Source organism: Dysidea avara, chromosome 8, assembly GCF_963678975.1.
Source record: "Dysidea avara chromosome 8, odDysAvar1.4, whole genome shotgun sequence".
NCBI lineage: Eukaryota > Metazoa > Porifera > Demospongiae > Dictyoceratida > Dysideidae > Dysidea > Dysidea avara.
Window position 1 is genome coordinate 4,308,911 of NC_089279.1, and position 25,692 is coordinate 4,334,602.

The following is a 25,692-nucleotide window of genomic DNA, read 5'->3' on the forward strand; positions in this document are numbered from 1 at the left end:
ACAAACAAATCAGCTTGTAGAGAGATCAGTTACACACAAATCAACCTGTACAGAGATAAGCTAAAAACAAATCAGAGTTCAGCTAAAACAAATCAATCTGCAGAGAGATTAGCTACATACAAATCACCTTATAGATAGTTCAGCTACAAACAAATTACCTTGTAGAGAGATCGGCTACAAACAAATCACCCTGCAGAGAGATCAGCTACACACAAATCAACTTGCATAGAGATCAAACAAATCACCCTGTAGAGAGATCAGCTAGAAACTACACACAATGTAAGGAGTTCAGCTACAAACAAATCACCCTGTAGAGAGATCAGCTACAAACTAGACACAAAGTAAGGAGTTCAGCTACAAGCAAGTTACCCTGTAGAGAGTTCATCTACAAGCAAATCAACCTGCAGAGCAATCAGCTAGAAACAAATCACCCTGAAGAGAGGTCAGCTACAAAAAATCACCCTGTAGAGAGATCAGCTAGAAACAAATCACCCTGAAGAGAGGTCAGCTACAAAAAAATCACCCTGTAGAGAGATCAGCTAGAAACAAATCACCCTGAAGAGAGGTCAGCTACAAACAAAACACTTTGCAGAGAATTCAGCTACAAACAAATCAGCTTGTAGAGAGATCAGTTACACACAAATCAACCTGTAGAGAGATAAGCTAGAAACAAATCACCCTGTAGAGAGTTCAGCTACAAGCAAAACACCCTGTAGAGAGTTCAGCAACAAAGAAACCACCATGTAGAGAGTTCAGCTGCAAACAAATCACCTTATAGAGAGTTCAGCTGCAAACAAATCACCCTGTAGAGAGATCAGCTAGAAACTAGACACAATGTAAGGAGTTCAGCTACAAGCAAATCACCCTTTAGTGAGTTCAGCTACAAACAAATCAACCTGCAGTGAGATTACCTATAAAAAAGCACCTTGTACAGAGTTCAGCTACAAACAAATTACCCTGTAGAGAGATCCGCTACAAACAAATCAACCTGTAGAAAGATCAGCTACACACAAATCAACTTGTAGAGAGATCAGCTACAAACAAATCACCCTGTAGAGAGATCAGCTAGAAACTAGACACAATGTAAGGAGTTCAGCTACAAGTAAATCACCCTGTAGAGAGTTCAGCTATAACAAATCAACCTGCAGAGAGATCAGCTACAAATAAATCACTTTATAGACAGTTCAGCTACAAACAAATTACCTTGTAGAGAGATCGGCTGCAAATTAATCAACCTGCAGAGAGATCAGCTACACACAAATCAACTTGTAGAGAGATCAGCTACAAACAAATCACCCTGTAGAGAGATCAGCTAGAAACTAGATACAATGCAAGGAGTTCAGCTACAAGCAAAATCACCTTTTAGTGAGTTCAGCTGCAAACAAATCAACCTGCAGTGAGATCACCCACAAAAACGCACTTGTACAGAGTTCAGTTACAAACAAATTACCCTGTAGAGAGATCAGGTAGAAGAATTCACCTTGTAGAGAGTTCACCTTGTAGAGAGTTCAGCAACAAAGAAACCACCATGTAGAGAGTTCAGCTGCAAACAAATCACCCAGTAGAAAGATCAGCTAGAAGAAGTTACCTTGTAGAGAGTTCAGTTACAAAGAAACCATCATATAGAGAGTTCAGCTACAACCATTCACCCTGTAGAAAGATCAGCTAGAAGATGTCACCTTGTAGAGTGTTCAGTTACACAGACACCACCATGTAGAGAGTTCAGCTGCAAACAAATCACTCTGTAGAGAGTTCAGCTACAAAGAAACTGCCATGTAGAGAGTTCAGCCTCATACAAACCACCTTGTAGAGAATTCAACTACAACAAATCGCCCTGTAGAGAAGAAGTTACCTTGTAGAGAGTTCAGCTACAAAGAAACCATCATGTAGGGAGTTCAGCTACAAAGACACCACCATGTAGAGAGTTTAACTGCAAACAAATCACCTGTAGAGAGTTCAGCTAGAAACAAACCACCCAGTAGAGAGATCAGCTGGACGAAGTCACCTTGTAGAGAGTTCAGCTACAAAGAAACCATCATGTAGACACTTCAGCTGCAAACAAATCACCCTGTAGAGAGTTCAGCTACAAAAAAATCACCCTGTAGAGAGTTCAGCTAGACGAAGTCACCTTATAGAGAGTTCAGCTACAAAGAAACCATCATGTAGAGAGTTCGGCTACAAAGACACCACCATGTAGAGAGTTTAGCTGCAAACAAATCACCTGTAAAGAGTTCAGCTAGAAACAAAATACCTTGTAGGGAGACCAGCTAGAAGAGGTTACCTTGTAGAGAGTTCAGCTACAAAGAAACCATCCTGTATATAGTTCAGCTACATTTCAAGTCACCCAGTAGAGAGATCAGCTGCAAAAAATATCCTGTGGGGCATAATGGGCATGTAATAAATATATGTATATATTTGTATAATTACTAATAAAATCAAAAATAATTGAAGTACTAAAATTCTTCTTTAAGTTCTTTTCTTCTTCCTGTAGTAAAGAAAAAAAACACATGGGTTAAAAAAGCCCCAAAACCAGCCATAGGCCGGCTTTGGGGTATACAAATACAAAAAGAAATGAAATCTAATCAAAAACAGCCAAGCTGTAAAAAAAGTGTGCGGCCCTCAGAAAGGCTATGGTGAAAAAAGATGTGAAATCCAAGGTGGCGGCCAAGAAATGGCTGTGATGGTAGGTTAATGGTAAAAATTTTAATAACGACAATTCAAGTGAATTTAGTGGCACAAAAGTTCACCTGAATTGTCGTTATTAAAATTTTTACCATTAACCTACCATCACAGCCATTTCTTGGCCGCCACCTTGGATTTCACATCGTTTTTCACCATAGCCTTTCTGAGGGCCGCACACTTTTTACAGCTTGGCTGTTTTTGATTAGATTTTGCTTGTATCATTTACTGTGTTGTTGTAATCACAAAATAAAGTTGTGTTATGCATAGCATTGCAAATGTTAATAATATAATATACTATAAGCTGCTATCATACAAGTCTCTACGTAAGCTTTTTGACCGCTGTGTACTCTTTTTTGCTGACTGCTTAAATTTCTCCATCCAAAAGCTCGCATATGAAAATCCACGGATAGTCACATAAAGCTGCACTATTTCCTTAAGAAGTGCACTATGTACCTCCTTCTCACCAATCTCGAAATCTGCAGTGGAAATCAGCCAATAAAATTCAACATCATCACTGGAGATAACTTTTTCAACAATCTCCTCTTTTTTTCCAGCTGCTGGGTTGCTACCAAGTAACATTTTTAGGCATTCTCTCACTTCTTCTTCTATTGCAATAAACAATATAAATGTTGTTTCTTTAACATACCATAGCCCACCTCTATCTAGTGCTAATGTCCATTCTTCAGAACTGCCACATTCACTATGTTCTTCGGGTGTGTCCTTTGTTAAAGCCATCAGGCACAATACCATCTCTTCCTTAAGCTCATGTTTACTGCGTTCGATTTTCTTACGTAAATGTCTACAAACATAGCCGGCAGCATAACGAAGAGCATTGCCTTCGCGTTTTGTTACAGCTGGTGCTGGATCAACCTTGGTTTCAGCTGTACACCCTGTCACATGATCACCAATGTATCCCCTGAACAAAATATCAGTTAAATGCTGATACAGGATAGGTGTAGCAGCCACATTAGCGGAGTCCAAAAAATTTACCCAGTCCTCTCGAAATTTCTCTGAAGAGCGCAACAGAAAAAAGTTTCTCCAAAGTTTCTCACGATTGCATGATTTCTTCTTACAAGAGCTCATTGCCTGTTTCAGGTCTTCTGACAATTTCAAAACAAATGTTGTAAAACAGTTATTGTTGGCAGCATCAAGACACCAGTCCAACAGAATCTGTGCTGCCTTTCTTGCTTCAATTGCTTCTGAGGACATTATTTTAAATGAATCATCACTCAATACGCTTCTGAGTGCTTCCACAAAAGCATCTTTTGCTTTGGGACCTGCATTGAAAGAAAAAGACAGGTATGGTATAGCATAGTAAGGTATATATTATCTATGGGTATAGCTAATGAATGGCTACATCAACATAACTTGCACACAAACAAGGCCAGGCCAGGCACATCAGTGATTGAATGTTTAAGCTGTAAAAATGCCCAAATTTTGCTACCAGCGCTGGTTGTTTATTGTTAGCTATAATGACAACGAACCAGCATCGTCATTTCCATCGGATTCTCCGCTCTTCCGCTTCGAGCTCTTCTTTCTAGCACGAGTTCTTTTACGAGTTCCAGCATTCGCCATTTTATAAAACACGGACTGAATTACGGAATTACGTTACACTAAACTCGCGATACTACAACGCTGAGTGAACTTGTTGATAGGTGTTGATTGCCTCCGTTTCCAATCCCGGGTAAGGTATATATTATCTATGGCTTTGCACACTTTCTAGCATGCTGGAACTAGGGGGGTCTGGGGGCATGCCCCCCCAGGAAATTTTTGAAAAATAGATGCTAAAATACTGCAATTTCCACATAAAATGCATATTTCTGCCTGTAGATATTTTATATACTGCCTTTAGATATATATATGGTTCTCTGCAGCATTTGCTAATGGAAAGGTTTGGGTAGGTTCAAACAACCAAGCACATATTTCACAATTGCATGCATGATAGAATAATAATGTTGCAACTGGAAAATTTTGAAATTTGAATGATATGAGATTGAATCTGAGAGCATTTTCAATGGAAATTGTGTACCTGAATTAAGTATACCGGTACCGGTAATAACTACACAAGTAGATGAATCAAGCCTTTTAAACAGACCAATGCACTTCATTGTATGTATAGGCACAGGCAGATTTGGAAAAATTCCATAACAAAACCAACTTTTATGCTTACACTGACTGTTCTATTAGAGTATTTCGATCTTGTACACCTCCAATGCTGATCCGGATCCTTGTTGCATAACCTTCAGCATAAATCCACTAATAATGCCTCGGAAAGATGTTTATAAGGTGGGTTTATGAGTATTTGTATTATTAGTGATCATATAATTATGCTAGACAAAATTTCATTATAATCCTCAGCATATTGATCAAGTAAAACCTAAAAGTGAAGGGGGGGCTTCAGCCCCCAAAGCTCACCCCCTAGATCCGCCCCTGAACAGTGACCTAGCTAACACTATAAGGTGTAACAAAAAAGGGACAAAGAAAGGAAAAAAAATCCCTCCTACCCCAGGATTCGAACCGCAGGTCACCCAATGTCTAGTCGGGGGTGTATCCATTCACTAGACTGGATTACTGGACTGGACTACTGGACTCACATAAAATTTGCTCAAACACATTTTTTCACCTTTTTCAACCACTAAAAGTGATTTCATAGGGTAGTACACCACACTTGAAGCTAGGGCTCTCCTCTCCATGTCTTGCCTTGCATATTAAAAAAAGAGATGCATACAGTTAACTGTAGTCTATCTTTTAAAATTAGGCATTACAGCACAAGTGCTGAAGGTCTGTAAGATACCTGGTCCTACAGCCTGTTTAAAGTTGTTATATTAAGTATGTTTGGAAAAGTTGCTTTCTTGTTGAAAGTGTGTACATTGCGAAGCAATTCTTTAACACTGCATACTCGTTGCTATTTACAAACATTACTATAGAGCTAGCAAACCTAGAGTGAATGTGCAGACTATAGGCAATTTCTATATCATAATGTAATTGCATGGTGTAAAATATATCTAATCCAAAACAGCCAAGCTGTAAAAAAAGAGTGCGGCCCTCAAAAAGGCTATGGTGAAAAAAGATGTGAAATCCAAGGTGGCGGCCAAGAAATGGCTGTGATGGTAGGTTAATGGTAAAAATTTTAATAATGACAATTCAGGTGAATTTTGGTGCCGTTTGATCTTGGCACAAAATTCATCTGAATTGTCGTTATTAAAATTTTTACCATTAACCTACCATCACAGCCATTTCTTGGCCGCCACCTTGGATTTCACATCTTTTTTCACCATAGCCTTTTTGAGGGCCGCACTCTTTTTTTACAGCTTGGCTGTTTTGGATTAGATTTCACTTCTTTTTGTATTTGTATACCCCAAAGCCAGCCATATTGGTGTGTTTGTAATACCTATAATGCTCATTACTCATACCAATTTTTAGCCTCATACACCACATAGTTTCCGATTTATGACCACAAATATTTTGAGGAAAAATTGGTTCGTCTTGAGTTACAAAATCAACTGTAGCTCACCACTGTGTTAATATTTTAAAATAAAATTTTCAGTGATTGAAGACTGTTAATTGATCTTTCAAGTAATCCATAAACTATGGGATATCAATTTAATTAAGGTTCAAAAAGGCTCCATTAAAATCTTCAATCCTCAATATTTCAAAAAGTGCTGCTTCAAATTCTTTGAATTTTTTAGTAAATAATAATTGAGTTATGATCTATTGTTGGCAAAATTTTTGTGGTGGGGCCACAATGGGTTCAACAGATATAATTAAATATGTTGTGGTATGTAGTGGAATTTTGTAGTCTATTATTGCTATATGGGAGTGTACTGTACACCTCTAATAACCACTCCTGATAAGACCATGCCAACTTTGTCTTACACAATGAAGGTGTCCAAGTACAGTGCAACCTGTACTAGTGACCACATGTATTGAAAGACCACTGCAATTTATTTAGTTGTATAGTTTTTAAATGCAGCCAGCTTATATAGCTTGCAAAGGCAGTACAATGACCAGCTCATGACACCACGTCAGTTGTTTGATTGAGCATGCAGCAACATACCTGCTGCTTACCTTGGGTATGAAGATTATTCGAGAGAACAGGGATATTGCTTTCAACTCTCACGTACAATCCCTGGTACCAGAAAACTGTACTCTTTTGTGCCAATTTCAGATAGCACAGTGGAAATAAAATTTTACTTATAACCTGATGTTTTCAGGAAAGAGAGAGTTTCACCAGAATCAATTGCTGGATTTGTCACTTGTTGATATGAAAAGAATCAGTGGTAAGCTTGTGTGCTTGAAGTTTGCAGTGACACTAAGGAAGTGAAACTGACGTTTCTGCATCCACATACACAGTCCATCAAACTCGTTCAAGTACCCAGAGCCCCAGAATATCCACACTATACCAATGGATGACATTCTAACTCTCATAGACCCAAGGACAAGAAGTGGTCGTGTGTACTCTGACAAAAACGAAATGACTTTTGCTACCAAACAGCATCACACTGTATCACCACAGTAACAAACTTGTATTACATGCCTTTGTCAAAACTTGTTTATGTATGCATAAATTTAACTTGCAGTTGAATCAAAGAGTCTTGTGTGTCTGCAAACCTAAATCAGCAGAATGGGCTTCAAGGTATGCAATACTACATGGGATATCTGCTATAATACCGTAAGCACCGCTAGTTATATATATATGTACCTATCTGATAATCCCATAGAGACCACCTGCTGAAACTTTTGCAACTAATTGGTGAATGTCTGACAAGTATCCAGAAAAAAAATTCTAATCAGCATTTTTGGTAGAGCAAAGGTCAAAGATTAGGAGACATGGCTAATTATCAACTTCATCAAATTAAATATAGCTACCTAACGAAAGCTTATTCTTTTGAGCTTTAAAGTGGTACAATTTATTTTAAAAACACCAAGGTTATGATGCTTTGAATGGTCACAAGTACAGCAAAAATAGAATACTTAATAAACCATTTCTGGGAAGCCATACAGGAAATATAATGGGTGAAGGGACACATATGACCACTCGTGCTACCCAAACAATGAGTTTTGTCCAATTCTGAGGGCGTCATGTGCAAAACTTTGGTGAACTGATATGGAATTACCCATACAGTAAATCCAACTAAATAAATTGAAGCACAAAGGTGGTCTTTCAATAGAGGTGGTCACTAATACAGGCTGCACTGTACTTGTACACCTTCATTGTGTAAGACAAAGTTGGCATGGCCTTATCAGGAGTGGTTATGAGAGGTGTACACTCCCATATAGCAACAATAGACTACAAAATTCCACTACATATTACAACGTATTTAATTATATCTCTTGAACCCATTGTAGCCCCACCACAAAAATTTTACCAACAATAGACCATAACCCAATTATTTACTAAAAAATTCTAAGAATTTGAAACAGCACTTTTTGAAATATTAAGGAATAAAGTTTTTAATGGAGCCATTTTGAACCTTAATTAAATTGATATCCCATAGTTTATGGATTACTTGAAAGATCAATTAACAGTCTTTAATCACTGATTACACAGTGGTGAGATACAGTTGATTTTGTAACTCAAGACGAACCAATTTTTCATGAAATATTCAAAATATTTGTGGTCATAAATCAGAAACTATGTGGCGTATGAGGCTAAAAATTGGTATGGGTGATGAGCACCATAGGTACTACAAACACACCAAGTTTCATCAAAATCCAAGAGGTGACTCTACAATTCCTTGGTGATTTGACATGGAATGACCCATATATCATACATATATTTATTACAGAACTCTCTACATGATTGTTTCTTTGTAACTGAACACTCTCTACAAGGTGACTTCTTCTAGCTGATCTCTCTACAGGGTGAATTGTTTGTAGCTGAACTATCTACAAGGTAACTTCTTCTAGCTGATCTTCCTACAGGGTGATTTGTTCGAGGGGTCACCAACTGTTTCGAAATCTCGTACAACACTTTCGAAATCTTAATTGAAATCTGTGAAATCTCTGGAATTTTGAAATCTGAAATATAGCACAACCACGTAATCTTGCCATAATTCTTCGTTTTCTAGCTTTTTATAACACGTAGATATAACGAATAGTTCCAGCTATTTACTTCTTTTGGTCTTGTTAAAATAAGCTATATATATACTGCTATGCATGCATGACGCACATAGCCAGCTATGGCTATACATGCATGCCACACTATTCGTCTCGCGCGTAGTAGGTAGCTACACTGGAGGCATAGTGCATGCACAGTCATGACAAATAGACGCATGCATGCTAGTATCACAAGTAGATAAACATAATTGTAGGTATAGTATATAGTTAGTTTATAGGCATCACAAATTATGTAATAATAGCATGTTAGTGCAATTTCTTCGTTCCATCTCTTTTAGTGAAACATGTCTTCTTAACCTGTGGTATTTAGATGATGGCACATTTATAGGTGTCTTCACGCATTACTTTCACATTTTACTGAGTCGGGTCCCAGTTTTGGTCTTTACATCAACCTATCCAAGTGTGAACTATACTGGCCTTCTGGTGACAGTTCTTTTCCTAACTTTCATCCTGCCATCAAGCGTATCAACCCCAAGAACAGTGGTTTGGAGCTTCTTGGATCTCCTATTTGGGGACCTCCACAGTTTTACGATGCCTTTTTATCTGTTCAATTTGATAAAATAGTTGCAATTCAGGATAAATTGGTTGACCTCGAGGACCCTCAAGTAGAGTTGCATCTGCTTAGGAGCTGTCTTAGTGTTTGCAAGGTCACTCACCTTTTACGTTGTGTGCCATCTTCCTCTTTGGGCTCCTTTCCCTCACATTTTGACCTTAGGTTGCGAGAATGCCTTAGTAGAATCTTGTGTTGTGGAATTTCTGATAGTAGTTGGACACAAGCCACCTTGCCATTTAGGTTAGGAGGCTTGGGCCTACGTGAATCTGAGCGTTCTGCTGCTCCTGCATTTATGGGGTCCTGTAATTCTGCCTGTATTTTAGTGTCGCGTTTAGTGGAAACTTTTGATGTTTTTATGCCATTTCCCAGGGAGGATTGTTCCCTCGCTTTCTTCGAAGGTATGTCTGTTTCTGTGTTGCATAACTCCTCTCAAACTGACCTTCAAGCCATTTTAGATGATTCACTTTTTAAACAGCTTGTAAGCAGTTCCACTATTCGTGATCAAGCACGTCTGCGTGCTTTATCACATTCTTCTGGCACCAGCAGTGGTTGGCTTAAAGCACTTCCACAGCCTGCTTTGGGTCTAGCTATTCCTCCTCACGATTTTTACTATAGCTTTACGTTTGTGGCTTGGCATTCCTTTGTTCCCTTCTTTACCACTCTGTACTTGTCTATCTGTCATTGACCAGTTTGGTGATCATCTGCTGGGGTGCTCCCATGGTCTCTTGAGGATCCAGCATCATAATGCTTTAGTGTCTGTTGTACACCATGCCTTGCTCCAAGATCACCCTGGTGTTCTTAGGGAGCAAGGCAGTTCATCTGACCAATCTCATCCTGGTGACATATACCACCCTGACTTTCATCTTGGTCGTCCTGCCTATTTTGATCTCTCCGTCAGGAGTACCACTCAGTCTGCTGTCATATCTTCTGCTTCTTCTCAGGCTGGGGTGGCCGCTGCTGTTGGTGAGATAGCTAAGGACAACCAATACCAGGACATTGTGAATGATAATGGAGGAGATTTTATCCCTCTTGTATGTGAGACCTTTGGTGTTTGGTCACCATATGCCCTATCAATTTTAGGATCCATAGCTGACAGAACAACTGTTAGAAACGGTTTACCTCGAAAGTTTGCTAGGCGCCAACTTCTCCAGCAACTGTCTGTGACTTTGTGGAGGTACAATGCAAAAATGATACTCCGCCAGTATTCGCTTACTGCTGAGGACGAACTTCCTGACTTTGACATTGGTTAAGTTAAGTACGTAGGTAGTAATAAGTATATAGTTAGGTAATAAGTAGTAGTATGGTGTAGTTTTCAGTATGTACGTGTGTTATGTCCCATATTCTCAATTATTTTATCTGTTACTTAGTCTACATCCAATCAACAGTTTTATGTGTTCATTTTGTAGGTGAACTCATCTACTTTCTAAATATCCCCTAATCAAATTCTTTTAATCACGAATTACAAATCAAATAAAATGAGACGTCACTGGAGTAATAATCGCACCATAAATTTAAGTATACGGAAACTTGGTTAAGTATACGCTATTTGAGATACGTTTACGGGAAATGTGTACCGTATACTTTCACAAACACCATTTACGTCCGTATCGATTATTACTCCAGTGATGTCTCATTTTATTTGATTTGTAATTCGTGATTGAAAGAATTTGATTAAATAAACTGGGGATATTTAGAAAGTAGATGAGTTCACCTACAAAGTGAACACATAAAACTGTTGATTGGATGTAAGTCTGATTTGTAGACGGTGAGTGTCCGTGAATCGACTTTTTTTCCGATTATACGTCTTAATTGGTAATGACTTTGTTATTATTATTATTATTGTTAAGTAGCAAAGCCCACTAGGGGCAACACGCTAATGAGCATTACAATCACATATTATATTATATTACTTACAGTGTTCTTAAATGTTTCAAGATCTATTGTGTCGATGTTAGGAATTTGAAGGGAGTTCCATTGAATAATTGTTCGAGGGAGGAAGGAGTATTTGTACATCAACTCTTGTTTGCAATTGAGTTAGCTTGAGAGGATGTTGAGCACAGGTGGAGGACACTGGAGTTGGTGACGGTAAGCAATGATCAGGTATTGCTAGTAAGTTCCTGACAATCTTGAATAGGTAGGTGAGTCTAGCAATTGTTCTTCTGTTTTGAAGTGTAGGCCATTCAAGACTGGTTAACATGTCTGTGATGCTATCATGGTTTTGGTTAGATCTGTGCCAGGGTTTGTTCAAAACGAAACGAGCAAATCGCATGTCATCTCCAAGCTTGGAGGAAAACTGGACCTTTTTTATGCAGAATCTTCAGCAAATTATTGAAGACCACACTCCTACCAAAACATCAAGTACTAGAACTCACTTACCATGGATGTCTAACACTTTGAAATGGCTAATCCGAAAGAAGCAAAGACTGTATAATCGAGCCAGGCGCTATCATCGTGACACTGATTGGTCCGAATACAAATTGCTGCAGAAAGGGGTAAACTTTAAACTTAAACACCAGCACAAAACATATGTGACAAATCTTGTATCATCATCACACAACAGAAAATCTCTTTGGCACTACCTGAAAACCCGTAAGCAAGATAACAATGGCATTGGTACATTGATACATCCCGAAAATGGCAATGCTTTAATACACCCAATTGAAAAGGCAACTGTTTTAAATGATCATTTCAAATCTGTATTCACAACTGATGACAACAGCAGTACCATTCCTGACAAAGGTCCTTCATTACATCCATCTCTACCAGCATTTGAAATCACTGAACAAGGAGTTTACAACATTCTAACCAACTGTGATCCATCAAAATCTCCTGGTCCAGACTCCATACATCCACTTGTACTAAAGACAACAGCAGCTGAAATTTCTCCTATGCTTACTCACATATTTAAACAATCGCTAGAAACTGGAACTGTACCATCCCAATGGAAACGTGCCTATGTCAGTCCAATATTCAAGAAAGGCCAAAAATCTGACCCAAAAACTATCGCCCCATCTCATTAACATCAGTAATATGCAAATCAATGGAACACATTATAGTAAGTCAAATAATGAAGCATCTGGAAGATCAAAATATTCTTTCTGACAGACAGTTCGGATTTAGGTCTAAGCACTCTTGTGAGTCACAATTATTTATCACCATCAACGACATTGCCAAACAAATAGACACAAATTTACAAGTTGATGCTGCAATACTAGATTTTTCTAAAGCTTTTGATAAAGTATCTCACTCAAGACTCCTCTACAAACTAAGCCACTATGGAATAAGAGGGAATATATTACACTGGCTTGAATCCTTTCTTCATGGTCGCACACAGCAAGTTATAGTAGAAGGTTCTAAATCATCCACTTGTGATGTAACATCTGGTGTTCCCCAAGGGTCTGTTCTTGGACCAGTTCTATTCTTGATTTATATCAATGACATCATTGCCAACATCCAAAGTGAAATCCGTCTTTTTGCAGATGATATCCTTATTTACAAAACCATTAAAACACCACAAGACCATAAAATACTTCAAGATGATTTAAACTCACTGACAAGATGGGCAACTGACTGGATGATGGAATTCAACATCTACAAATGTAAAATTTTACAGATAACAACACACCATAACAAGAGTACTTTCACATACAAAATGTCCGACATTCCACTGGCTACAGTATTAGAACACAATTACCTTGGAATCCGTCTCCACCACAAATTATCATGGGATCCTCACATCAATTACATCTAATCTTACAGCAATATCGCGATAATAAGCTGTAATTATCATATCGCGATAACGATTTTTTGATCGTGAGTATTGAAATATCGATATTATCGCTCAGCACTACACTAGTTTGTGGGTGCCATTATATTGTTTGTGAGAAGCTATAATCACTCACACACATTGACATCTTAGTGTGGTATACCCAGTGGATACAATACCAACTCTGCACAAACTATTAGTTACATATCTCTATTCTTACCATTACAATATACGTAGTGGCAAAACTGCATGTGTGATTCTTACAGTCTTGGCTGAAACAGTAAATGCACAAACACTGAACTTTTAACTCAGAACTATTTACTTGTCAGAATTTCTTATTTTGTAGGTAACTAGCTAACTAGCACAGTATGCATTGTCTTTTCATTAGCTACTGTATTATGAGGTTACGGCAGTAGCACTGAGTATGCTAGTGCAGTCAAGTTTGTGCTACTAGTGTGCACTGGCTGGGCACAAGACTCTAATCCAAAACAGCCCAATTGTGAAAAAGGGTACGGCTAGGTATGGGTGTGGTCTCTTAATAATAAACTATAGTATGTTCATGTTGACTGAAAAACAGCTAAAAAATAAAAGTGGATTTTTCTCAACAGAGTTAACATTTCAGCCAACCAGATGATTATTGGTAACAGCAAAGGTGTTAACAACAGACACGTGTGGTTTGGCTGCATTACAAGTTCGGGAAAGGACTGCAATGGACACTGTACTTATATGACTTCCCCATGGGAAATGTGTTGTAAAAATTTTGATTGGTCGTAAATGTTATGTCAAACATTTGAACAACAAGATTTTGAAATATTTTTAGCAAGTCAAGCAGTACTACAAATGAGCCAAATTTCAAGATCATGTGCAATTGCATCCATAAGTTATTAGATGTTCTTGAGCATTCAGCTCAAAGTGAACATACTATAGTATGAAAAGGTTGTGATATCAAAAGGTGATGGCCAAGAAATAGCTGCAATATACTTTCCTTTAATTTGTAGCACTACAAATTAATGTATCATTGCAACCATTTCTTGGACACCACCTTTGATATCACATCTTTTTCATACTAGTCTATTTTTGGAAGGCCGCACCCTTTTTCACAGTTGGATTAGATATCATTTATTTTTGTATTTGTATATATGGCTATGCTAGCTGGCTTCTGTCTATCTTTTTTCCTACAAGTAAACAGAAGAACTGGATTTTAGAATATATTTTGAAACTTTGTTTTAGCTAGCTGCTGAACGTCGCATGTATAAGGGTATCTCAAAACATGTTGGCACATTGCTTGTATGGTGGTTGGTTTTCATGGTGTAACTCACTGGTAATTAAACAGACTTCCATTACATTACTGAAGGTTTGTACCTTGATAGTTACTTGACATATGGAAATTCAACTAGCTTGCATAAGTGGTTTAGCTGGTAGGCATGACAACAAATAATAGCAAATCCGACTACTCTGTTAGAGTATTTTGATTGCATAGCTGTTATATACATGTTTAGTATGTGGCCTGACTGTTTATTTAAACACTTTTTTTTGTAGTATATAGCACTCTAATAGAGTGCACTTTTCTGAGCACTTCTAATACAATGCACATCGAATGTTCCATGGATAGATCTATGAAATTATGTTCTAGTGCAGTGAACTATATAAGGTAGAAATTAAAGTGAGATGAGCAACTGGCAGCAGCGGTAGAGTGGTAAAGGTATGAGCATTTATATAGGTATGGAGGTCCCTGATTCGAACCCTGAACAATAACCTTTTTCATGTACATTTTCTGCTTCTCAGTGACTGTTCTATTAGAGTATCTCAATTGCGCTTGTTTCACATGTTTGGTTTTTGCAATACCCTCAGCACTTTCAAGTTACAAAACGTCCACGCTACAACAGTTAGCCTATCTGCATAATGATTCTTAAGTTGTTTCTGTTAGTAGTTTACCCTATAGGCATGACTAAATCACACTTGCAATTTTGAAAGTCACTTGTAACTTTGTTTCACTTCTACCAATGTATACACAAATGGAAGATGTATGCACTATAATATCCTCTTTATATACTCTCAAATTGGAAAAGAATTCAATAAGTCTTGCATGAGTTATAGCATTTTTTGTAGGTGATGCGAAAATGGAATTAATGGCAAAAAAATAAGATTACTTTTCTCAAAGATGGCTGGGTTGATTTAGCTCAAACTTTGTGTGGACGATGTCCCACTCCAAAGGATGTTTCACAAAAAAAGGGCTCTTTCTGTGTAGCGGTTACTGAGGTACAAATGCATGAAAATCGCGTATTCTTGCTTCCTGTAAAATACACACTAGTCTGTTGCACACCCGAACGCATTGGCTTTCCTTGGTCACATGACACACTATCACTGTCCTGATATGCCTCAATGTTGGATCTATTAAGTGGGTATTGGCAAGTGGAAATAACTGAAGCAACAGAGAGAAGACTGCGTTTACCACACAACAAAGCTTATTTGAATTTAAGGTGATGCCTTTTGGGCTATGTAATGCACCGGCAACATTCCAACACCTTGTGGATTTGGAGTACAATGGCAGCAATGCTTAGTTTATTTAGCTGATGTTATTGTGGTAGGTAGACACTTTGAAGAAATCCTACAAAAGCTTAAGCAAGCTCACCTCAGGGTGAAACCAGAAAATGTGACATGAACTGGCATACGTGGATCACATAGTGTCAAAGCATGGGTGTAGCAACTGACCCTGAACAAATTGATGTTATGCTACTTCTAAAAACCAGGCAGCCATGCAGTTAATACTATCCCATTCTAACTAAATATACAATTTAATCACATCTATTGTGTCTACTATACTGTCTACATGTATCATAGATTATCGAGAGAGGAGATAGAAATCTAATTTTAATGGGCGCACTCCTCACCTATCTTACATGTATATTTTATCCCATCCAAAAACAGCTTATAGCTGTAAAAAAAGTGTGCGTCCAAGTAAAGCAGAGTTAACAGCGACAAAAAGTAATGATATCATAATGCGGCCATGTGCGAGGTGTGCAAGTTGTAAAATTAATATTAGCTAATCAGATAATACAATGTTATTGTTAAAGTGTTAATGAGAACTATGTGATGCTGCTAGTTTTTAAGTGTGTGAGCATCTTCATAAATGCCACATAAATTTAATTCTCAATAAAGCAATGTGTATAGATTCTCTGATAGTAATAAATAGTTTGAGTTTGGCCACCTTTCCTTTGTTCATAGCATTGCTGTATACAGGAAAGGCGGCCAAACTCAAACTATTTATTACTATCAGAGAATCTATACACATTGCTTTATTGAGAATTAAATTTATGTGGCATTTATGAAGATGCTCACACACTTAAAAACTAGCAGCATCACATAGTTCTCATTAACACTTTAACAATAACATTGTATTATCTGATTAGCTAATAGAAATTTTACAACTTGCACACCTCGCACATGGCCGCATTATGATATCATTACTTTTTGTCGCTGTTAACTCTGCTTTACTTGGACGCGCACTTTTTTTACAGCTATAAGCTGTTTTTGGATGGGATTTCAATACTTTTTGTTAGAATAAGCAATGCACTGTTGATAACAGTAGGTGAGTTTCCATGGTTTTGACAGAAACCCCAGATTACAGTGACAGAATATTAAAATATAACTGTAATTTTAGTGGCCAGGGCCGCCCACATTGGGGGTAACTGGGGTATTTTGCCCCCTACCACAGCCCGAAAGGGGCCACTTGAATACCTGTTTAAAGAAAGATCGATATACTCTAATAGAGCAGTCAGGATCTAGACCCTTCCTTGCCCCTGGGCCCCTCTTTAACTCTTTTCCCTGGGCCCTCTAATTTCTCTGGACGGCCCTGTTAGTGGCATGCAACTGCAATCAACTAACACCCATTTTAACTAGTAAACCCTTAACAACACTTTGCCTTTCATCTTGTACTGCATTGAAACGATCAAGATACTCTATTAGAGCAGTCACAAAACAGCTGTAACACAGCAATCAATATTTAGCATAGTTACAACTTCTGCTTAGCATCGGATTGTATAGTTTAAATTACTAGCTACTTACAGACTTTACAATATAAAAATATGGCACTTGTAGAAATATGACTGTTCTATTAGAGTATCTCGATCTACTTCAAGCATTGACTAATTCAAGTGAAGAAGCTACGCCCCTGCCAAGAGATCTTGTGAAATGAAATGAGAATAGTAAAGAAAAGGCAAGTATGTACAGAGACAATAGAGGGGCGCGTAATTATGTCCTGTTGTAAATAAACGCCTTTAAAATTTATATTACTACTAAATAAACGCACCAGAATAGGCTTGTGTGGCTGTTGTCTCCAAGGTTGTCTCATTACTTGTCTTTTCGTGTTGAAGGGATTTAGTCGCAATTGGTGAGTTTAACTATACATGTATTTGTGTTGTAAAACTTAATTGTAAAAAGGCGATTAGCACATATCATGATAAACATGTATTTGTCACAGTAGAGTCTCTCACGAAGTCACGATTATTACGAGACATTGGACCAGGGTAAAAAATTTACTGCTATATTTAGAGTAGGCATTCCAGACTGATATTAAAAATTAATTTTGGAAAAACCGGCTTTTTATATGCTCAATAGATAGAGTATTGATTGCCGATCTCAGAAATATATAGTTTGTTGGGTTGGAATTAGCTACTTTGGCATGCACAGTGCTTAAAAACTGAAAAAAGGTACATTTTTTCTCCAGGGCTCCCCATACATTTTACAGGGGAAGATGGCACAATTGAATCAGGAAGCCATTTAGCAATCTGGACTATCTTGAAACTGCAGTTGCTTCTAGCTGCAAGTTTGTACATGTAATGAGAGTAACTTCAGGTCTTATTGGATCTCAGCGATCTTTGTATGCTTTGTGGTGAGCAAATATGTTTCACCTACTGCACACTTCTCAATACAATGGTGTATGCCCATAGGCAAGTGGCTATCTCAAGTTGGTAAAAACATCAAGTTAACAACTTATAAAGGTAAACAACTAAAGTGGAGGTGCCACAATGATGCAACAATACTTAAGGTGGAGTTGTGGTTTCAATTATGGCATTGTTATGCCGACTTTGAAGTGGTTTATACTTTTGAGCTGATGACACAACCATCAGAAAATTGCTCTGGAGCTGAAAATCGCTAACCCAAGCGAAGTAACTACGCACTTTAAAGTAAGCACCAGTGACTACCTTCCACCCGACCGTACGTTTTTTTAAATTTTAAAGTATTCTACATATATTACAAGGCTTGAAAAGATTACAAAACAACACAAAACTTACTTATATGTAACGCGCACGATAAAACTAAGATTTTCATGATGATCAGCGTGTGGACAAACCCCACAGCGATTTTCACCCTCATTGGAGCTCGGACGACGGAGCAATCCCAAGTTCAACACGAGTTGTCTTTTTGTGCCAGGGTTCTATTGGGGAATATACGGAGAATTTTTTTATTAAAAATTCTCGGATACTGGAATGCCTATTTAGAGGTTGTAGCGTTTGTATATCTTAGTATCTTAATAAATAATCCCCCATGATCACTAATCACTAATAGTACAGTGAAAACTGGTCATTATTCAGGCCGTAGGGACAAAATTTTCTAACCTTGCCTTTTAAAGAGGTGGCTGCATTATGCGGCCTTAAAAAAAAGTAAGAAGCATGCTGTTCTAACTGGCTACAGAGATGGATTTAGTGTATGACAGCGTATGAGACAGTGAGTGCTGGCAGCAAGGGGGCAGCCAATCTGTTAGAGCACCAAAAGCACTGCTTCAGACATAGGCAGTTGACTGTCAGCCCCAAGTGTAAAAAGTTTCACTATTGGTCCTTATAAGCTCCTGATGAAGAAAGTGATGAAGTCATTATCCATAGGATATATTTTTCAGAGTATCCATTTCAGTTCTACAATATAGTAGCCAAGCATAAGATGAACATAACACAGCATTCCAGTAGTTTAGTGGTGACCACAACACTGCCTGAGTTAAACTGTGGTGAGATTTGAGACTACCAGAAGCCCTGGAATGTCTTCAACACATGAAATACCAAATATCTAATGCCTGGCTTTCATCCACAGTGGACTTGTCTTGGTGGCCACTTGTACAGAAGGGAAACAGCTGCCACACAGTCTTGCGAGCGAAACAGCTAGTTGCCACACCCCTTAATTATCAATTTGTAAAATCTTTAACAAAATTGTGTGTGCGAGCGAGTGCGATGTGGCAGTGCCGTGTATATGGTTGCTGCCTAGCAGTGACACATCACGAGTATTGAAGTCACAATGCGTTACTGTATCATCCATCTAAATACAATCTCTGAATGTGTCATTTTGTGTAGAGAGCAATCTTCCACAAGAAGTGACCTGCAAGTTTCAGTGTATATTGTTAACCATTAATATTGTTCACAATATTGTGAACTATATGTACAGTGAAACCTCACTTAGTGGCCACCTCTTTAACAAGACCACCTCATTATATTGGCCACCTCTAGTAGGTCCCAAATATAGCTAAGCATTACTTATGACCTCATTAATAAGGCCACCTTGTTATTCAGGCCAAATTTTTTGGTCCCACAGCCTGCCATATTAATGAGGTTTCATTGTACTTATGTGAATTTTTATTTTTCGTAACTTTTCTTCAGGTTTACTGATGGGCACTATGAAGCATTGTTGACTGGTACGTGTATAATGTGGTGACTTGAAATGCTAAAACAGTACGTAGCATGTCTTGTATGTACATGTAATGTGTTGTAATGTGTCCACACATCCACACATCTTAGAAATAAATATAATTGTATTCTCTATAAATAGTCAGTTCCATTGTGCCACTGGGTCATAAGTTGGTTGAGTATGGATCATCCAGGGCACTTGAGTCACATTTTGTCCTGGCCAAGTGGATCTCATCCACTGACAGAATATACAGGATCAGATCACGTGTATAAATTACAGTGGAACTTGTTTATTACCACCTTCACTCATTCAGCAGGTAACAGTGTATAAATTCTCAATTGGAATTGGCTTTTCGAGAGTGGTTGTCTTTCTATACTAGTGGCCATTAAGATAGGTTGTACTGATAGAGTGTACATACTAGAGATGCAACAATATCCTCCACTTAGTGTCGTTTGATAGTGATGCAATGGAGACTATGTATTATTGCATTTAAATACTATACTATTATATTGCAACTCTAGCATGTATTTATAACAGGAATGTTTGTTAACTGTTTAGACATACTGGAGCCACACCCACTCATCTGGATTCTACAAATGGAGTCATACCAACTTGTTGTCATCATACTTACTCGTTACTCCCATTGTGTTTGGATGAATATACATGCCGTTGTGTGAGACTTGCTACCATGGCGGGCCACTGGAAAACATTTGCATAGCAGTTATATTACCGTCATTATTGTACAATTCTTACATTATTGTTGTAAAAAGTGTTTGGTATTCATGTGTCTCCTCTGTATGTTGTAATTACATGTGTAATTTTGTGTGGGGGTGCTATAAAATGCAATAATGCATGGTGACAGTTGTATTAGGCGATTTTGCACACTTCCTTTTAAGCTAGCTACATGTGCTAATTACTCACAGCCTGTGTCAACAACTGGTAACCGCAGTTGTACTCTTGTGTCATTCTTTAAGCCGCGCCCTTAGAGGACAAATTATGTGGGGGCGACTAATTTCAAAACGAAGGATGGTATGCAGCACCATAGATTATATCTATGGACTATAATCTATGGCAGCACACTTCTTGGTGGCTATATGTACTGATTAACTACATAGAGCGCCAGTTCATCAATACCCAGTGACCGCAGTTGTGCTCTGCGTCATTCTTTAAATTCCGAGTAAAATTCTTAGAGAGCAAATGACGTGGGGGCGACTAAATTCAAATTTCAAACTAGCTAGCCATTCTCGAAAACAAATGTTTCAATCTGAACGAAACTTTCAGAACAGTTTAAAGACACATTGCCCTACATGCCAAGCGAGTATTGCGGAAAACAACAATCTGGGATTTGTATTTGGCCTCTAGGTCGACTGAGGACGACTGAAACTTCGTTTGGTGCTGAAATCACGACTGTAGGGTAATCATGTATGGTGAAATCGATGATGTGAATCTTGAGGTGATTGAGTGAATACTGAAGCGATAACAGGGCGATCAATGTTCGGAATGCACAAAGGAACGCAAGGCATACACCTGCGGTTGCGTCTAACCGCATGCGATTAAAAAAAAAAAAAAATGAAACTTCCCCTTTGATGTCGGCAACCTCGATCACGAAACAATCGGCATGGATTTGCTTCACTGCTTGTGTGGTAGTTACTAGTGACACGATGAGTTCAACTCCAGAGTTTCAGAGGGATAGCGTAGAGCAGCTCATGTATTTTCGACCCCCATGAGTGTTCGGACGCGATATTTCCTAGAAGAACAATGAGAGCCGATCATTTATGGCACTATTATGAAGACCTATCACTATAACCTCCATGTATAAAATTTGAAAGGATTTGGTTATATCGTGTGGTTGCAGCGACCTTCGAAAGCCACTGTCCAAAAAAATGGATGCTCGGACAAAGTAACGTTCGTTCGGACTCCTCCATCTCTACCCTTCCCATGCAACTTATATGCTATTGTGTGGTAGTGATTGGTAGAGCTATCCTTGAGCTATCCCGTGATATAAGCAGATTAGATTTTTATCAGCTACAGTTGCAGCTATCGCCTTTTCCCCAGGCGTGGTAACTTGACGAATCGTCGGACACAAAATTGCAATTATAATTCCGGACACAGCAACTTATTGCGATTACTTTGGCATTTTTTGAGTTTAAGTATAGTACTAGCTAAGAAACATTTGAAAACAGCTATTTAGGCACCTGTGTAGAGTGATTTTTTATCAATTCGAGATGGAAATAGTAGCTACCTCATTTAGCTACAATACATTAGGTCTAGAATAGCTACATAAAATTGCTCAAACTTAATAATTTTATATATTTGAACTTACTTGAGACAAGGAAGGTAAGAAATAAATCACAACAATACACAGGAGGTCACCACTGCTTTATAGCCTTAGTGACTGTTCTATTAGAGTATATTAAATGCTATATTAATTAAATTTCGTTAATTGCATCTATAGTATAATTTTATGCATATGCAGACTATCTAAGGGTGAATTAGTGCGAAAACCAGTTTAAAAACTGCGTTAAATTAATATATTCTAATAGAACAGTCACTAAGGCGATAAAGCAGTGGCGACCTTCTGTGCATTGTTGTAGTTTATTTCTTACCTCCCTTGTCTCAAGTAAGTTCAAATATATAAATTATTCTAAGTTTGAGCATTTTTATGTAGCTATTCTAGGCCTAATGTATTGTAGCTATATGAGGTAGCTACTATTTCCATCTCGAATTGATAAAAAAATCACTCTACAGGTGCCTAAATAGCTGTTTTCAAATGTTTCTTAGCTAGTACTATACTTAAACTCAAAAAATGCCAAAGTAATCGCAATAAGTTGCTATGTCCGGGATTATAATTGCAATTTTGTGTCCGACGATTCGTCAAGTTACCACGTCTCGGAAAAAGGCGATAGCTGCAACTGTAGCTGATAAATATCTAATCTGCTTATATCACGGGATAGCTCAAGGATAGCTCTACCAATCACTACCACACAATAGTATATAAGTTGCATGGGAAGGGTAGAGATGGAGGAGTCCGAGCGAACGTTACTTTGTCCGAGCATCCATTTTTTTGGACAGTGGCTTTCGAAGGTCACTGCAGCCACACGATATAACCAAATCCTTTCAAATTTTATACATGGAGGTTATAGTGATAGGTCTTCATAATAGTGCCATAAATGATCGGCTCTCATTGCTCTTCTAGGAAATATCGCGTCCGAAAACTCATGGGGGTCGAAAATACATGAGCTGCTCTAAGTGACGGGTGGATTACAGGAAGGCCGAATTTGACAACGTTCGTTGTAAAATCCTCACGTAGTGGTCGCGTCATTTATTGTCTGCGGCGCGCGTTTCTGCTTTACTGGCCGCGCGACTCACTACCGTGAGTCTTGATAGTTATTTGCAATTATCTTAGTGTTGCAAATTTAGGTCTTTCTTTATGTAAAATATTTACCAATTGCAAAAACAGCATAAATAAAATGTTAATATTAGCAGCAAATAGATTACACATACTCAGTGGAAGAGTATTTTTTGTTCAGTTCTGATTTTAAGTTTCTTTGATATACACATGTCACTTGAAAACTCCACTTGTGTCAAAATGGCGCGTATGGGAACTGTGTCTTTTATGATTCTTCCTCCAGTCTTCCAAACTTTTCAGTTTGAGTCATAGGTTCCATCAAGCCATGTTATATTCACATTTCCTGCAGTTCCATTTATTTTTGCTATTTGTGGCTTGTATTCTTTTTTTGTATTTCTCACAGCACATAGCCACAAACTGGCCTGGTTGGTAAGCAATTACTGCTGGTTCTTGTATCGATGCTTGCTTTTTAGATTTTTTAGTAGAACCTGTGTCACTGCTTTTCCTTTTTCCAAGTTCCACCTGTGGGACATAATAATGGTGAACAGATGACACTAACAGCCAAAGTTTCAAATATAATAATGTTGAGACCATTTTAAAACTTTGCAGACCCTTTCTGAAATTTCAGTGATGCTTTCTTCAGGCATTCTGAAATTTCAGACGTCAGAGACTTTCTGAAATTTCAGAGATGCTTTCATAAGACATTCTGAAATTTCAGAGATTTCAGAGACTAGAGATGCCTTCTTAAAGTGTTCAGAAATACCTCTTCTGAAGTTTCAGAAATGTTTTCATGCGACTGTTCTGAAATTTCAGAAACACTTCTGAAATTTCACTGATGCTTTCTATTGTCCTGAAATTTCAAAGACCAGAGACATTTCAGAAACTTTCTCACAATTGTTCTGAAATAAGAAGCCCCTTCTGAAATTTCAGAGACCCTTTCTGAAATTTCTGCAGATATAAATTCTTAAATTGTTCTGAAATTTCAGAGACCCTTTCTGAAATTTCAGAGATGCTTTTGAAATTTCAGTGACAAGAGGCTCTTTCTGTATCACATTATGAGCCTTATCCGAAATTACGTCACAGACATAAAAATGGCCGCTGTAGTGTGGTAGTTCGTAAAATTTGTATGGGAAACTATGGGGAGAAAATTTTTGAATGGGAATATCTCAGTCAAGACGGAAGATATCGATCTCTAACCAGCAGATATGATTACATTGTAACTAAAAGGTTGTAAGAAAAAAAAACTTGTAACCAAAAAGGTCAGGTAAAAAGAAAACAAAGAGACATTGCTTTCACCAAGCTTCGATCTGACAACTGAACACTCGCTAATTTGGCACTCTACTGCTTTGACCAAATGTGGTCAAAGCCTATAAATTGTTTATAAAGACCAGCTTAAGTTGAATAAAAGCTGCGGTTGCATGCGGTTTACAGAAAGAATTTCAGCAAGATTTAGGTTACACCCTTGCATTCAATGTGCTGTAAACGACGAATGACAGCAGTTGGAAACTCCATTTTAAAACGATACAATTCTAAGATGATGAGTACTTTCTTTGATGTTAAAACTGCACTGACTCTTGCAGTGATTGGTAAGATACTCGTTGGATGCCATGGAATGCATGACAGACAGACAGATGGATGGCTTTTCAGCTTTATATATGTATAGATTTTCCCTGTAACAGCTCTGCATGGCATGTAACAGCAATGGAAAACAGCACCTGGGCAAGTATTGAATAGGATGAGCACACAAACAACCATCCTACTTTGCTCAAGTAAACTTGTTGATCTATACTCCTTGATTCTAGTGATGTGCAATAATATCGATAGTGTGATAATCGTATCGCAGTGGTTCACTATCGTGATATGATAATAGCTTGTGATTATCATGAGCACCAATATTAGACATTCTTACCTCGCCAGAATTACTCGAACAATTAAAGCATTCATTTGTTTATTCCATCATGTATTCTAATTGTTTTCTGAGATTGAATTTTGCTGTATTTAGGGATGACATATATACATTCGGGTATACAGGACGTGCCTTTACCCGTATTCATGGAAAATAAGTAAAATCAGTGCTACATTATGTATCTTATCATTTGGATTTACTGCCGTGATAACTATCATATGGCAATACAATTATTGTGATTAATCGATATAGTTGCAAACCAACCTAAAGAGTTCTGAAATTCATTATAAAGACAAACACAACTTTGACAGTGCAACTCTAAATACACTAGTACTTTTTTTTTAATTGTAAATTTAAAAATGAAGTAGGGATCTATGCAACAAAAATTAGTGAAACAAGAGATGAATGATGGTATTACAGCATAGCTCAGTGGGAAAATCCTTACTTTGGCATTGAGCAAAATAATTGTTATATATAGCTAATGTGCCAAAGTAGGGACTTTCCCACTGAGCTATGCTGTAATACTATCATTCATCCCTTGTTTCACCACTTTTTGTTGCATAGATCCTTACTTCATTTTTAAATTTACAATTTAAAAAAGTACTAGTTTGTTTAGTTTTGTTGTAGCACAGCCAGCTGCAAAG

The 25,692-nt window shown here is 37.8% G+C and overlaps 1 protein-coding gene across 1 annotated transcript; it reads left to right on the top strand.

The window, feature by feature from the left end:
- Positions 1-11,550: 11,550 nt before the first annotated feature.
- On the top strand, positions 11,551-12,375 carry LOC136263840 (uncharacterized). The gene has a single exon (XM_066058466.1). The coding sequence runs from the start codon at positions 11,551-11,553 to the stop codon at positions 12,373-12,375; it is 825 nt and encodes a 274-aa protein (XP_065914538.1).
- Positions 12,376-25,692: the final 13,317 nt, after the last annotated feature.

What these genes read in the sequence shown, in the direction of transcription:
- LOC136263840 (XM_066058466.1), top strand. Translation starts at nt 11,551, where the DNA reads ATGTCTGTGATGCTATCATGGTTTTGGTTAGATCTGTGCCAGGGTTTG.